This window comes from Haematobia irritans, chromosome 3, assembly GCF_050003625.1.
Source record: "Haematobia irritans isolate KBUSLIRL chromosome 3, ASM5000362v1, whole genome shotgun sequence".
Taxonomy (NCBI): domain Eukaryota; kingdom Metazoa; phylum Arthropoda; class Insecta; order Diptera; family Muscidae; genus Haematobia; species Haematobia irritans.
In genome coordinates, this window is record NC_134399.1 from 7,647,068 (window position 1) to 7,661,425 (window position 14,358).

Genomic DNA, 14,358 nt, shown 5'->3' on the forward strand with positions numbered 1-14,358 from the left:
TTTTTATTCCTTAAAATGGATTATTAAAGAAAAGTAATCATAAAAAATGGCGTTTTTAGCGGCTAAACTCGAACTTGATACCTTAACATTTGAATTTGAATAATAATTGATACTTTAACAATTGAATTTGAATAAAAAATGCAGTGTAATGTTATATATTGAATTATATCAAGAAAAAAGAATTTTCACGTCGCCAGGCAACAACAATTCCTAGTGATAAGCAATGGCAACACTATGTTGTTCCACTTCCGCCAATCAATTACAATAGATTTTAATTTGGCTAGCCGTTACGCCATTCCGCTGCGGACTTTTGGCTTCCCTTAAGAAATACACGTAAACAAATGTTCGCCTACCGCTAATCGCTATGGTTATATTTACACACTAAACATTTGCGGTGCCTAGTGTCAACGTAGTATAAAGGGCCCCAATGTCGGTTATTGCTGTCATTTTGTTCGCTCAGCTGTTGTTCGTATTGTTATTGTTTTTGCCCCATGTCAACAAAAAATACACGTTTTCGTCTCGATTTGGATGTTTTCGCGGAATTGAATAAAAAATAAATTAAAAAACATTCTTAAAAGTATATACCACATAATGAATGCGTTGAATCTTCGCGTCTCTTCTGTAAAAACCAACGAAAATGTTCGAAAAAATGCTGAAATGCGTGCTTCTCTAGCAAAACTGCCACCAAACTATGAAGATTGTAAGAAAATCAATGGATATCAGTAGCCAGTATTTAAAAAATTCATTTTTATAGCTAAAGAAATCTACTGCCTAAATTTTAAACAAGCAAAAGGAGTTCCTGAACAAGTAGCTTGTGTAAAAATGGTATGTGTGGGAATTTATGATATTCGTCCTAGGAATACAATGTATGATTTTCAGATATTTGAATCTATGGACAAAAACAAGGACATCCTGCAGTTTCTATGTGACCTACTATTCAATTGTGCCTTAAAACATCCAGTGCGAAATCAAATTTTAAAGTAGGTATATTCAGAAATGAATGAATAAGCAAATGGTAAAAAATTTTGTAAACTTGTTTCTTTTAAGGCTTCTTATTACTGCCTCTAAAATGGAAGATACCAATGAATTGATGATAGTAAATTCATTGAAATGTAGTATACAAAATATGTTAAATGTCTTGGATTCAAGTAGAGACTGTGTGGATATGAATTTTACAATAGTTTCCATTTCTGGATGCTTCGAAAACTTTGCTTGTGGTTTGAAAAGTTTAGGTCATCTTATCACTGATGTCTTTCCCTTTGTCTGTTTATCGGTTAATAAATATTTGAAAGAATTAAAGTGAGTACGAAATACATAGAGATTTTTCATAAACCTAGTAATCTCAAATCGAATATCATAGCACTATATCATCACCTTCGGTACGTAATGAGTTTTATCTATTCATTCACAATTCCATACGTTTGCTATTGAACTGTGTCCAAGAATATGGGGAAACTTTGAAAACAACACATTTAGCCGATTTGCAAGAGCTCACAAAACTTTGCAATAACATTGTTCTAGATGGTGATATACCCATGGATCCACGTACTAATGCTGGTATGCTTATGGCCCATATTGCCAAACTATGCCATGAATACAAAGGTTTTGTGGATAGGGCTAAGAATATCGATAATCCTAATGAAATAGCCCTATGTGTTGGTGTTATCAATACCGCAAATCAACAAGAATATCAACAATATGCAAGTGCTATTCTAGAAATATGTGAGAAAATCGATGAAATTGCAAATACTTATGCCACCGTGCCCAATATCCTGCTATGTGCAACCAGAGCATTATATCAAATTTCCAAATTAACACAAATCCATGGTGAAACGTCTCCTAAGAAAGAAGTTCAACGTATTTTGGATAAACTCATGGCCTTTGCTCTGGCCTTCATGGAACATCATATGGATAGTGTGCGTCACTTGAGTAGAGATCTTATACGCAATGTTATATCAACTTCCCTGGCTTTGAAATATGATGGACTAATTGGAAATGCTTATAGATCTTGCAATTCCGAAACTCTATCTTTGTCGGTGAAAAGTGTGGTCTTACAGCAAATGGCCCATGTATTAGGATCAGAGCATATACTCGAAAATTGTCCTTTGCTGTTTTCTAAAATGTTTGCTGATAATTTGGGCAAGGATTTCATAGTGAATAATTTATATGAAGGTATGAATAAGACCCCAAGATTTCCCTTTTTGTTATTTTTATATTTTCTTTTTTTTTAGTTCTTATGGTCCATAGTCACAAGGAAAAGTCCTTTGAAGATTGGTCAAATACCTGGATTATGTATTTGCTTGACATAGCCGCTTGTCAAGATTCTCGTTTACCCGATATTGAGACACTTATTGTAAAATCTGTAAAATGTGATGCTCGTGTGGTGCAAAGAATTATTTTCAGTGAAAGAAGAAAGGAAATTCCCATAAGCACAAAACTCTCCACCTTGTGGGCTGTGCGTAAATCGGGCATGCAATTGGAGAACTATAATGAAATCATGGAAAAATTCTCTAAAAATCTCAAACTTAGTATTTTATCCAATAATGATGATACCCGGATAATGGCCCTTAGACTTCTAGTGGAGACCCATAAGACCACAGAGCCTCTCACGGAAATGGAATGTGAACTTTTAATTATCTTTTTGAGATTCAATAGCAATTGTCAATGTCCTGCCACACGTCAAAAGAGTTTGGCTTTATTGACAAAAGCCCTAATGAGATGTAGTATTGGTTTACAGAAAGAGATGAAAAGAAACCAAAAGTCCCAGATAACCATCGGGCAAATACTGGAATATCGTTTTGTTGAGAATATAATGCGGGTGTTAGTGGAAAATCTATTCGAAGGAGCAAATTTTAGTAGAAGAATGTTGTCCTTGCAACTATTGCAGCAATGTTTGGTCCTATGTGTAAATAGTGGTCTTCAATTGTTTTCCATTTTGCCCAAGAATACCGTTCGCGTTCTATATGAAACTTTGGCCGATTCCTATGAATCGAATAATGAATTGGCTGTGAATATGTTAAAATTATTGGAGGATAATCAAAATATGGAAGGAAGACTTTTGACTAATTTTCAATTGGAAATTACTATAGAGCAATTGCAGGCCTTATTGACTTCCGTTAGACCCACAGATTCCATAACAGGGTCTTATCAATTAGAATACCTATGCCACAAAGGAGCACCTTCAATATTTGGAGAATTTGATTTGCCACAATATGAGCCCACCATATATTCTGCCTTGAAATGGCTGTTTATGGAACTACAACAAGGTTTAAAATTAGCCCAGCATAGTATCTTGGAAGCGGCTAAATTGAATCCTTTGTATGGTATTCTAGTTGCAATTCTTCATATGTTAAGCAAGCTAGAATTTTCTAAATTAGCAGGGCAAATATCTTGGTGTAATTTTATAACCGATTTGATAAGCCTATGCAAGGATTTGACAAATACAGTATCACCTATTGTAAACAGCTCATCGCCAGAAGGGCATTTACCCAATGATTTTGGAGATTTTCCAGAAGGTCTATTCAAACAAGAGGTAGGGATTTTGTACAATTAAGTCCCCAATTACTGATATTAAGTTCTTTATTTCTTTCAGTCCTCCAATCAAGATATGGAAACAGGGCCTTGCAAAATCCTATCTACAAAGCTAAATAAGGAGGACTTGGCTCATTTAAAGACCACTCCTCAAATGGTTCTACTTTGTGCCTGGCGTACTGTCAAAGAGGTTTCCCTTATATTGGGTCATTTGGTTTTGTATTCACCTATCCAATTGAATGCTAACAATAGCAAATTTCTCATCACTAAAGAACAAATTTTGGAAATTGGAGAACATTTCAAACTTTTACTCTCCGAAACAAAACATCGTGGAGCCTTTGAACAGGCTTATGTTGGATTTTCAAAACTTTGTTGTCGTCTCTGGACAGTCGACTCTTCCGAATTGAATGCCCTGCCCATGATATGGCTTCGAGATTTGATGGATATTATATCCCAAGAAGATGGAAACAATGGTAAAATATGTGCAACTCGCCGTAGTGCTGGTGTTCCATTTATGGTGCAGGCTTTAATTACCTCTGAACTGAAAGTGGGCTCAACTAAGGCGTTAATGTTTTGCATGACTCATCTTTTCAAATTGGCCTCTTCGCCAGAGAGTAGTCCAGAATCAAGGACACACTCACTAAATATACTACGTGCCCTGTTCCGTTGTTCCGATTTGAATGAAGCTGTGGGAGAATATGTCTCTGAAGGTGTAATGGTGGCCCTACGAGGATATGATGCTACAAATTGGTCCGAAAAGAATTCTGCTACTTTACTTTTTGCCGCACTAATTACACGCATCTTTGGAGTCCAAAGAACAAAAGATTCCGAAAATCTTAATATTCGTAATAGAATGACTGGCCGTATATTTTTCTTACGTTATCCGAAATTATATGATTTATTTTTGGAAGAGCTTCAAAAGGCCAGTAAGCTCATAGACGATAATGAAAAATCCCATAAATTGCATCCTTTATTGTTGATATTAAGTCGTCTTTACGCCTCAGCTTTGGAAGGAACAGAATCGAATTTGAAATTATCCCAATTTATACCATACATTTCAAAATGTGGAGGTTGTCCTGAAATGCAAACTCGATACATGGCGGCGAAGGCTATTACAGCTTTGATTAATAAAGATGAAGTATCAAATATGATACGTACGAAGTGTGGAGAAATTGTGGTGAGTATAAAAAAGATAGTTCAACTGAATCATTGCACAAACAAAAAAAAAAAACAATATCATTCCCAAACACATTTTGCAAGATCCGATGGTAAGGATAGAGAACTAAAGAATCTATTTTTCACATATAAATCTGGATGCCCATATTTTTCCATTTGGCCACAGTTAAATAAAACTATGACAACATTTTCTATAGAACTAAAATTTTGACAAAATTTTCTATAGAACTAAAATTTTGACAAAATTTTCTATAGAACTAAAATTTAAAAAAAAAAAAATTCTATATAACTAAAATTTTGATAAAATTCTATAGAATTAAAACTTTGACAACATTTTCTATAGAACTAAAATTTTGTCAAAATTTTCTATAGAAATAAAATTTTGACAAAATTTTCTATAGAAATAAAATTTTAACAAAATTTTCTATTGAATTAAAATTTTGACAAAATTTTTTATAGAAACAAAAATTTTGGCAAAATTTTCTAGAGAAATACAATTTTGACAAAATTTTCTATAGAAATAAAATTTTGACAAAATTTTCTATAGAAATGAAATTTTGACAAAATTTTCTATAGAAATGAAATTTTGACAAAATTTTCTATAGAAATAAAATTTTGACAAAATTTTCTAGAGAAATAAAATTTTGAGAAAATTTCCTATAGAAATAAAATGTTGGCAAAATTTTCTATAGAAATAAAATTTTGACAAAATTTTCTATAGAAATAAAATCTTGACAAAATTTTCTATACAAATAAAATTTTTACAAAATTTCTATAGAAATAAAATTTTGACAAAATTTTCTATAGAAAAAAAATATTGACAAAATTTTCTATAGAAATAAAATATTGACAAAATTTTCTTTAGAACTAAAATTTGGACAAAATTTTCTATAGAACTAAAATTTTGACTAACTTTTCTATAGAACTAAAATTTTTGACAAAATTGTCTATAGAAATAAAATCTTGACAAAATTTTCTATACAAATAAAATTTTTACAAAACTGTTTTAGAAATAAAATTTTGACAAAATTTTCTACAGAAATGAAATTTTGACAAAATTTTCTATAGAAATGAAATTTTGACAAAATTTTCTATAGAAATAAAATTTTGACAAAATTTTCTAGAGAAATAAAATTTTGACAAAATTTCCTATAGAAATAAAATGTTGGCAAAATTTTCTATAGAAATAAAATTTTGACAAAATTTTCTATAGAAATAAAATTTTGACAAAATTTTCTAGAGAAATAAAATTTTGACAAAATTTCCTATAGAAATAAAATTTTGGCAAAATTTTCTATAGAAATAAAATTTCGACAAAATTTTCTATAGAAATAAAATATTGACAAAATTTTCTTTAGAACTAAAATTTGGACAAAATTTTCTATAGAACTAAAATTTTGACAAACTTTTCTATAGAACTAAAATTTTTGACAAAATTGTCTATAGAAATAAAATCTTGACAAAATTTTCTATGCAAATAAAATTTTTACAAAACTGGTTTAGAAATAAAATTTTGACAAAATTTTGACAAAAATTTCTATAGAAATGAAATTTTGACAAAATTTTCTATAGAAATAAAATTTTGACAAAATTTTCTAGAGAAATAAAATTTTGACAAAATTTCCTATAGAAATAAAATTTTGGCAAAATTTTCTATAGAAATAAAATTTCGACAATATTTTCTATAGAAATAAAATCTTGACAAAATTTTCTATACAAATAAAATTTTTACAAAACTGTTTTAGAAATAAAATTTTGACAAAATTTTCTACAGAAATAAAATTTTGACAAAATTTTCTATAGAAATAAAATTTTGACAAAATTTTCTATAGAATTAAAATTTTGACAAAATTTCCTATTTGCACAAAAAAAAACAATATCATTCCAAAACACATTTTGCAAGATCCGTTTTACCATCGGATAGAGAACTAAAAAATCTACTTTTCACATATAAATCTGGATGCCCATATTTTTCCATTTGGCCACAGTTAAATAAAACTTTGACAAAATTTTCTATAAAAATAACATTTCGCAAAAATTTTCTATAGCAATAAAATTTTGACAAAATTTTCTATAGAAATAAAATTTTGACAAAATTTTCTATAGAAATAAAATTTTTACAAAATTTTCTATGGAAATAAAATTTTTACAAAATTTTCTATAGAAATAAAATTTTTACAAAATTTTCTATAGAAATAAAATTTTTACAAAATTTTCTATAGAAATAAAATTTTGACAAAATTTTCTTTAGAACTAAAATTTGGACAAAATTTTCTATAGAACTAAAATTTTCACAAACTTTTCTATAGAACTAAAATTTTTGACAAAATTTTCTTAGAAATAAAATTTTGACAAAATGTTCTAGAGAAATAAAATTTTGACAAAATCTTCTAGAGAAATAAAATTTTGACAAAATTTTCTATAGAAATAGCATTTCGCAAAAATTTTCTGTAGAACTACAATTTTGACAAAATTTTCTAGAGAAATAAAATTTTGACAAAATTTTCTAGAGAAATAAAATTTTGACAAAATTTTCTATAGAAATAAAATTTTGATAAAATTTCCTATAGAAATAAAATTTTGACAAAATTTTCTATAGAACTAAAATTTTGACAAAATTTTCTATAGAACTAAAATTTTGACAAAATTTTCTACAGGAATAAGTTTTTGACATTTTCTATAGAAATAAAATGTTGACAAAATTTCCTATAGAAATAAAATTTTGACAAAAATTTTTATAGAAAAAAAATTTTAACAAACTCTTCTAAAGAAATAAAATTTTGACCAAAATTTTCTATAGAAATGAAATTTTGACCAAAATTTTCGATAGAAATAAAATTTTCACAAAATTTTCAATAGAAATAAAATTTTGACAAAATTTTCTATAGAACTAAAATTTAGACAAAATTTTCTATAGAACTAAAATTTTGACAAAATTTTCTATAGAAATAAAATTTTGACAAAATTTTCTATAGACTAAAATTTTTACAAAATTTTCTATAGAAAGAAAATTTTGACAAAATTTTCTATAGAACTAAAATTTTGACAAAATTTTCTATAGAAATAAAATTTTGTCAAAATTTTCTATAGAAATAAAATTTTGACAAAATTTTCTATAGAAATAAAATTTTGACAAAATTTTCTATAGAAATAAGTACAAGTGATACGGAGGATCTGGATATCTGTGTCTCCAATCTAGATGATGATATTGGTCGTATCTGTGAATGGGCCCGTTGCAATAAACTTAGGATTAATGTAGATAAGACTAAATGTATAGTATTTGGTGGATCTCACAATTTACGTGCTAATAATTGTATTGTTGTCCAGAATAGTGTTGTCGTTCCGTCTAGTTGTATTACTTCGCTCGGATTCGAACTTGACACCGGTCTTACATTTGGCTCACATATCGCCCATGTGTGTGCGAAATTGAATTTTGTACTTAAGAAGTTATACTCCCTTAATGTTATATTTTCTACACAGATTAAATATATGTTGGCACATTCCTTGCTCATGCCGCATATACTTTACGGTATTGAGGTCTATACGGGTGCTAATCGATCCTGCGTTAACAGACTTATTTCGTGTTTTCATGGTATTCTTCGTTTTGTTTACGGCCAGCGATGTAGGAGGGACTACGACTACTTTGCTTCGCAGTTCTTGGGTTGCTCTTTTAACGATTGTATCCATAAAATGTCTTTGCTTCTTTTTTAATGTCATAAAACGCAGACCACCTTCTTATCTTCTGCATAACTTCAATTTTTTACACTCCACAAGAAATTCACAATTTCACGTGGAACATTTCAGCCACAACATTTTTGATAAATCTTTTGCAATTCGCATAACAAGGCTATGGAACCATTTGCCTGCTATTGCTAAGGATTTTTCAATTTCTTCTCATACATTTAAAGATAGATTGATTTTGCATTTTCATAATAATCGTTTGAACTAGTCATGTTTCTCACTGACAATAATTATATCACCATTTATTTTTGTCATAATTATTTTATTTTTTTTATAAAAGTGTGCGTTAGGTTTTTAGTTTTAGGATATTAGTTTTAAACATCACATTTAGCCTTTCTTTGTTTTTATTTTCATAATTTTCATATATATTTCGTTTTATTATAGTATTTTTTCACTTAGTGTTTTTAAAATATGTATTAGTTAGTTTTATCATTTCAAGCAAATACCTGTAATCATTTGTATTATCTATCAACATATAGTCCGCATGGGCTCGGTTTGATTAAATAAAGATGAAAATGAATATGAAATAAAATTTTGACAAAATTTTCTATAGAAATAAAATTTTGACAAAATTTTCTATAGAAATAAAATTTTGACAAAATTTCCTATAGACCTAAAATTTTTACAAAATTTTCTATAGAACTAAAATTTTGACAAAATTTTCTATAGAACTAAAATTTTAACAAAATTTTCTATAGAATTAAAATTTTGACAAAATTTTTTATAGAAATAAAAATTTTGACAAAATTTTCTAGAGAAATAAAATTTTGATCAAAAACGTAGGTTTTTTGGTAGATTTTTGATATTCCACTTTTATGTCTCTAACCTGTCTAATGTGTAATGCGTAAGGACTTTAGGGCCTTTTCGGGTTAGAGTTCTAATGAAGAAATAAATTCCTTTAAATATTGGAAAAAACCTAACGTAAAATTTTTTTGGATTCAGCACTAATTTATCTTTTCTATCTTTCAAAGTTTATGGCAGACCATAGTGACTCTTTGAAACTTAATTTACTCCATGGATATTTATTGCAAGTAAGTATGTCATTATTTTTATTCCGATATTTCAATAATTAACGATTCATTTACACTGGCAAAATATTTTAGGCAAATTAATTGCTAAACCTGTCTTGAAATAGCATAAAACCCATTATGGAAAATTTTTAATGAATATGTTTTTAGATTTTTGTTAAATATTTGTCCGGACAAAGCCCACAGAAGATTTTAAGAATTAATTCATTTATTATTTATACATTTCTAGATATATTACTTGGTGAAAAATAACAAAACCATATTAAATGAAAATTTAATAGCCGATATAAGCAGTTCCCTTGTGGGTCTCCAAAGTTATACACATCTGGAAAATGCTGTAATATTTAAAGTGATTTTAGATATTTTTTCGGAAATATTAAACAGGTTTGTAGAAGAAAGGAAAGTATTTAAAGAAAAGTATTTAAATTTTTCGTTTACTATTTGCAGTTTATCTTCGCTAAGATTAAAACCCTCAATTGTACAACAATTACTATACTTTTCTAGCTTACCAGCTTTGAAGGATCCTAGAAAATCTTTTCATTATTATACGGTTGCACATAAATCAAATTTCTTATATAATTTATTTATAATGCGCTTAACTTTGCCCACGGAAGCCTTAGCCGACTATATGCTGGACCCTCCAGTGACTCATATGCCTTTGGAGCAGGCAGAAACATGTCTAAATATCATATTGCTTTTACTGCTAAGTGAAAAATATAAAATTTCCCAGAATCTGGAAATGTTAGAAGAATATGAAATATTGCCCCCAGAAATGCAATTTGTTCAATCTTTAAGTAATGAGAGTAGATTGGAGTTATCTTCTGAATTGAAATATAACAAAGCCCTCCATCATATGCTGAAAGATATGCTTAAAAATCCCGTATACTATCCTGAGGCTGCAAAAAAATGTTACGCTATTCTAAGTCTATTAAAACAATTTGATTTCACTTTAACTCATCTACTCGAAACGGCTAAGAAACAAAGTGAAGAGGTAAAATCTGCTTTGACCCTGTGTGTGGAAAGGGTTTTACAAAATGAAGGTGTCAAATACGAATGTGCCCAGTTGTGCTTGGAATATTTAGTGGAAATTGCAAATCCAACTCAACCTTTTTATTTGAGGTAAGCATTAGAAAATTAGGCTTTTGATTTATTTTTATTTTTTATTTCTTTTTTTAACAGAATCAAAGCCGCCAAAAGCATGACCCACATAGCCGTACATTATCCCAAATCGTTGGAAACAAAACGTATGCATTTCCTGAAATTATATATAAAATTATTCCTAGATCTATTAATGGATGATGACTATGACATAAGAGATTTTGCTTCTGCATTAGTTTTAAGTTGCCTTACACAAAATGTTGAATTGTATTTAGGCCAAAGTTGGAAAAAAGAATTTCTAAGAATTTCTCCTGAAGATAGAGTTGTTTCGACTTTAGCCCAACGTTTATTCTTACAATATACTGTGGAACTTTTGAAATTTTATAAACTAGACGATGACTTTGTCTTGGATATATTTAGAATTATTATTTCAGATGCCTCAACGTCATCTGTAACAAATAACCGACAGAATGAATCGTGCAATAATCTGGATATTGAAATATTTGACAAAAGTGAAGCAAATGATTTTGCTGAACCATTAACTATCGTAAAAGATGCTGTGGAAATTTTTGAACAAAATTTTCAAATGCATTCTAAAGTTGTAGAATTTTTAAAAACGCATAAGTATAAAATATACTAATTTTTTTTTAGTATAGACATTAAATAAAATATTCATTTTTAAATATGTATTTTTAAGCACTCCTTCTGCATTTCATAAAAATTTTAGAACGTAAGTTTATAATCTAACAAAATAGATAAATAAAAAATTTATTTTTATATACAAATATTGAGTTTTTGTTAATAATTGTATGAGATTTAAAAGGTTTCGTCTTTTGTGTAATAAAGTTACTGAATGCGTGGCATAAAAGTAGAAAAGAAATAAAAAGGCACTGGTTTAGAAGTTGAACCAAAATATTTGGGCTTTATTTAATCAATTATTGTTCGTCAAACAATATTTACCTTCGTAGAAGCGAGAGAGTCTCAAAAGTGAATGTCAAAAAGCTTGGATGCCGAAAGGCGGGGGTTGATGACATTTGACGTTAGAAAATGTCCTCATTTTCGTACCGAAAGGCAGAAAAGGTATAGACAAATCCTAACGGCGGGATTACACTTGAAAATGATTATATGATTTAACAAAAGCTAAGAAAACGGCATTTGAACTTAAACATTGCCGCCCGCCTTGCAACATCCAGCCAGGTTGCAAAGTTTAAAACATAAATTCATAGTTACACTTAAATAATGAAATAATGAAAGTATACAGGATGTACATTTCAGTTAAAAAAAATGGGCATTTTATTTTAGTTCAATTCTTTTTTTTCTCTTGTTATGGTTTCCATTTCATGTTTCATTTTTTCAAAAACAAATTCATATTTACAAATGTGCTCGTCAAGCACGCGATCGTAAATGGACTCGTTAAGCCCGATCGATTTTTAAATTTCAAATAAATTTGACTCGGAAGAGCCGGGTGTCGAGGACTCGTAAAGTCAGAAGGCTGTTGAAGACTACCTTACACCCAAGTGTGATATGGGGTGGCGAAGCCACAAACAATTCTCCTGGAGGGACCCCAGAAGCCGTCGTCAACGGTTTTTTATTGGTTGCTGTTGCAACATTGTCGGCCAGAATGGCAGAATCAGTAGTCGTACTGATGGTATGTTCATCGGCAAGGGGTGCGATGCTAGAATTAATCTCCCGTTCCTCATCCAACATGGGGACGTCGTCCTCAGACTCTGGAAGGGTAGCAGTCATCTTTGCTATGTTTTCTATCTATGAAAATATAGAAAGATTTCGGAACGGAAAACCAAATTAACATAATGGTCAGGGTGACCAGAAACCGTAGGTCGCCTCACAACTTGTAGTCTGATCTATTGCGATTCGAACGCGGCCATCAAACCAAAGATTTTTCATGTAACAAAAACTAGGGAGGACGCGAGCATAACGCGACAGATAGACCTATGTTAACTCCCTAAAAGACAAGGATGTAATCCATTTGAACAAACTACGACCGTTAGTACCCGGATGAACATCGCGAAGACGACATAATTTCCACGTAGTGGGGAGTAATAGTTCTCGTCGAGAATGTCGTGGACAAATCAAAAGTAGCATGTAAAGTTACCGCTTTCGTAGAAAAGCAGACAGTTTTTTAAATATAACCGTGATAAATAGCGTACTATAGGACAAGATAGCTCAAACTCATGGCGTGTATTGCCCCTTGACCCAGGCGCATTACCCAAATTATGGTACCCCGTCAATACGTCGTCAACGTACATGCACTTCTGTAGGACTTGTACATAAAGAGGAAACCCATTCTCCGTGTCGTCAGCCAAATGCAAAAGTTGTCCAAGCCACTGTCTGTAACTAAAAGTTCCGGATAATATTTGCAGAGAATATCTTAACTGTATTCAATGCAGAAATGTCTAGGACGGGTCAACATATATATGGCGATACATCAGTGTGATATCGCAATTGTACACAAATTTATACAACTTCCACCTCAAAACGAGGAGAAACAAGTCTGATTGTTGAGTCGGACCGACGTGTAAAAATGTCATTCAAGGCAGTGAAAACCAATCGAAGTCAAATTGTCTTTTTATCGGTGGATGACCGGCGATAAGGCAGATAACACATTTTCATTTGTAGGCGTAACCTAAACTGGCCTCATATGGTATAACTGTATATACCCGCGGACAAAGTCGTGGTGAATCGTCTTAATTCATGGTTTTCACAAGAGGGATGCCTAATTTCGAAGAAATTGTGTCAGCCAGGCCGTCCTTGGTTTCCGATTTGTCCGAAGAAATAAGTTTCAAGAGGAAGAGTATCTTCACTCAGAATACCGTCGGGATGTCGTTTTATAATTTTCCTCGCAAAACTTATCTAAATCAGATAAGAGAGGACGTCGGGGAAGCTCTTCTAGTTCCCAAAGTGCGGTGAAGTGTCTCGTGAAGACCATTTTCCTTGGAGAGGTCCACAGTAGTCGTGTAGACAGAAATATTCGAGGAAGGGATAGGACCCGTGACAACCCAGCCGAAGACTGTGTTTTGTGCTAGTAATGATCCCAAAATATTCCTTCGAGTACCGTGCAATAAAATTTTCGGATAAAGATCCGCGCCCAACAGAAGGTCAACAGGACGACAAACAAATAAATTGGGGTCAGCCAAACGTAGATTTGGCATGCTAGACACAATGTCACGATTTAGAGAAAAAGATGGCAGGTTGCCGGAAATGTTCGGAAGAACGTACGCTGTAGTCTCCAGTAGGAGCGACTCATCTAGTGGGGTACCAATGCAAAGTGAACAAAGTTCTCTCGACGTGATCGAAACACTTTGATTCACTCCAGAAATTGTAGCCGAAGTCGAAGACGTGCTCAGTCCAAGTCGGTTCCGCAATCCTTCCGTAATAAAGGATGATTCCGAAGCGGGATCCATTAAGGCCCTAGCAGGATACGTGATACCCTGGTGAACGATATTCACCATTGCAGTTCCTAGTAATACATTTCCAGTACGCGAAGTATGGAATACCTGTCTACTCGACGTCCCTGACACAATGCCAGTCGATGTAGAAGGCTGATCGGTATCCACTGATGCTACCCCGGTATCTCGTATAAGCGGTGCGGAAACGACCGGAGAAGTTATGGGATCATTTGATATATCCCTGTGCAGAAGAGTGTGGTGTCTTCTACCACATTTACCGCAATCATATGCGCTGGGGCAATTAGCTGCAATATGTCTGCGGGACAGACAATTCCTGCAGCACTGATGGCGCTTAATAATATTCATCCTCTCAAGAA

At 31.4% G+C, this 14,358-nt stretch overlaps 1 protein-coding gene across 1 annotated transcript; it reads left to right on the forward strand.

The window, feature by feature from the left end:
- Window positions 1-478: 478 nt before the first annotated feature.
- On the forward strand, window positions 479-11,359 carry THADA (Thyroid adenoma-associated protein homolog). The gene is made up of 11 exons (XM_075299588.1): window positions 479-700; window positions 755-825; window positions 880-980; window positions 1,048-1,299; window positions 1,361-2,172; window positions 2,232-3,532; window positions 3,593-4,708; window positions 9,420-9,479; window positions 9,706-9,860; window positions 9,924-10,595; window positions 10,656-11,359. Exons 1-11 carry the CDS (start codon window positions 592-594, stop codon window positions 11,212-11,214), a joined length of 5,208 nt encoding a protein of 1,735 aa, XP_075155703.1. The 5' UTR covers window positions 479-591; the 3' UTR covers window positions 11,215-11,359.
- Window positions 11,360-14,358: the final 2,999 nt, after the last annotated feature.

Bases quoted from the DNA above. Each gene is read 5' to 3' on its own strand.
- THADA (XM_075299588.1), top strand. From the start codon at position 592: ATGAATGCGTTGAATCTTCGCGTCTCTTCTGTAAAAACCAACGAAAAT. The intron at 826-879 runs GTATGTGTGGGA...TATGATTTTCAG, and splicing joins AAGTAGCTTGTGTAAAAATG to ATATTTGAATCTATGGACAA. The intron at 3,533-3,592 runs GTAGGGATTTTG...TATTTCTTTCAG, and splicing joins AAGGTCTATTCAAACAAGAG to TCCTCCAATCAAGATATGGA.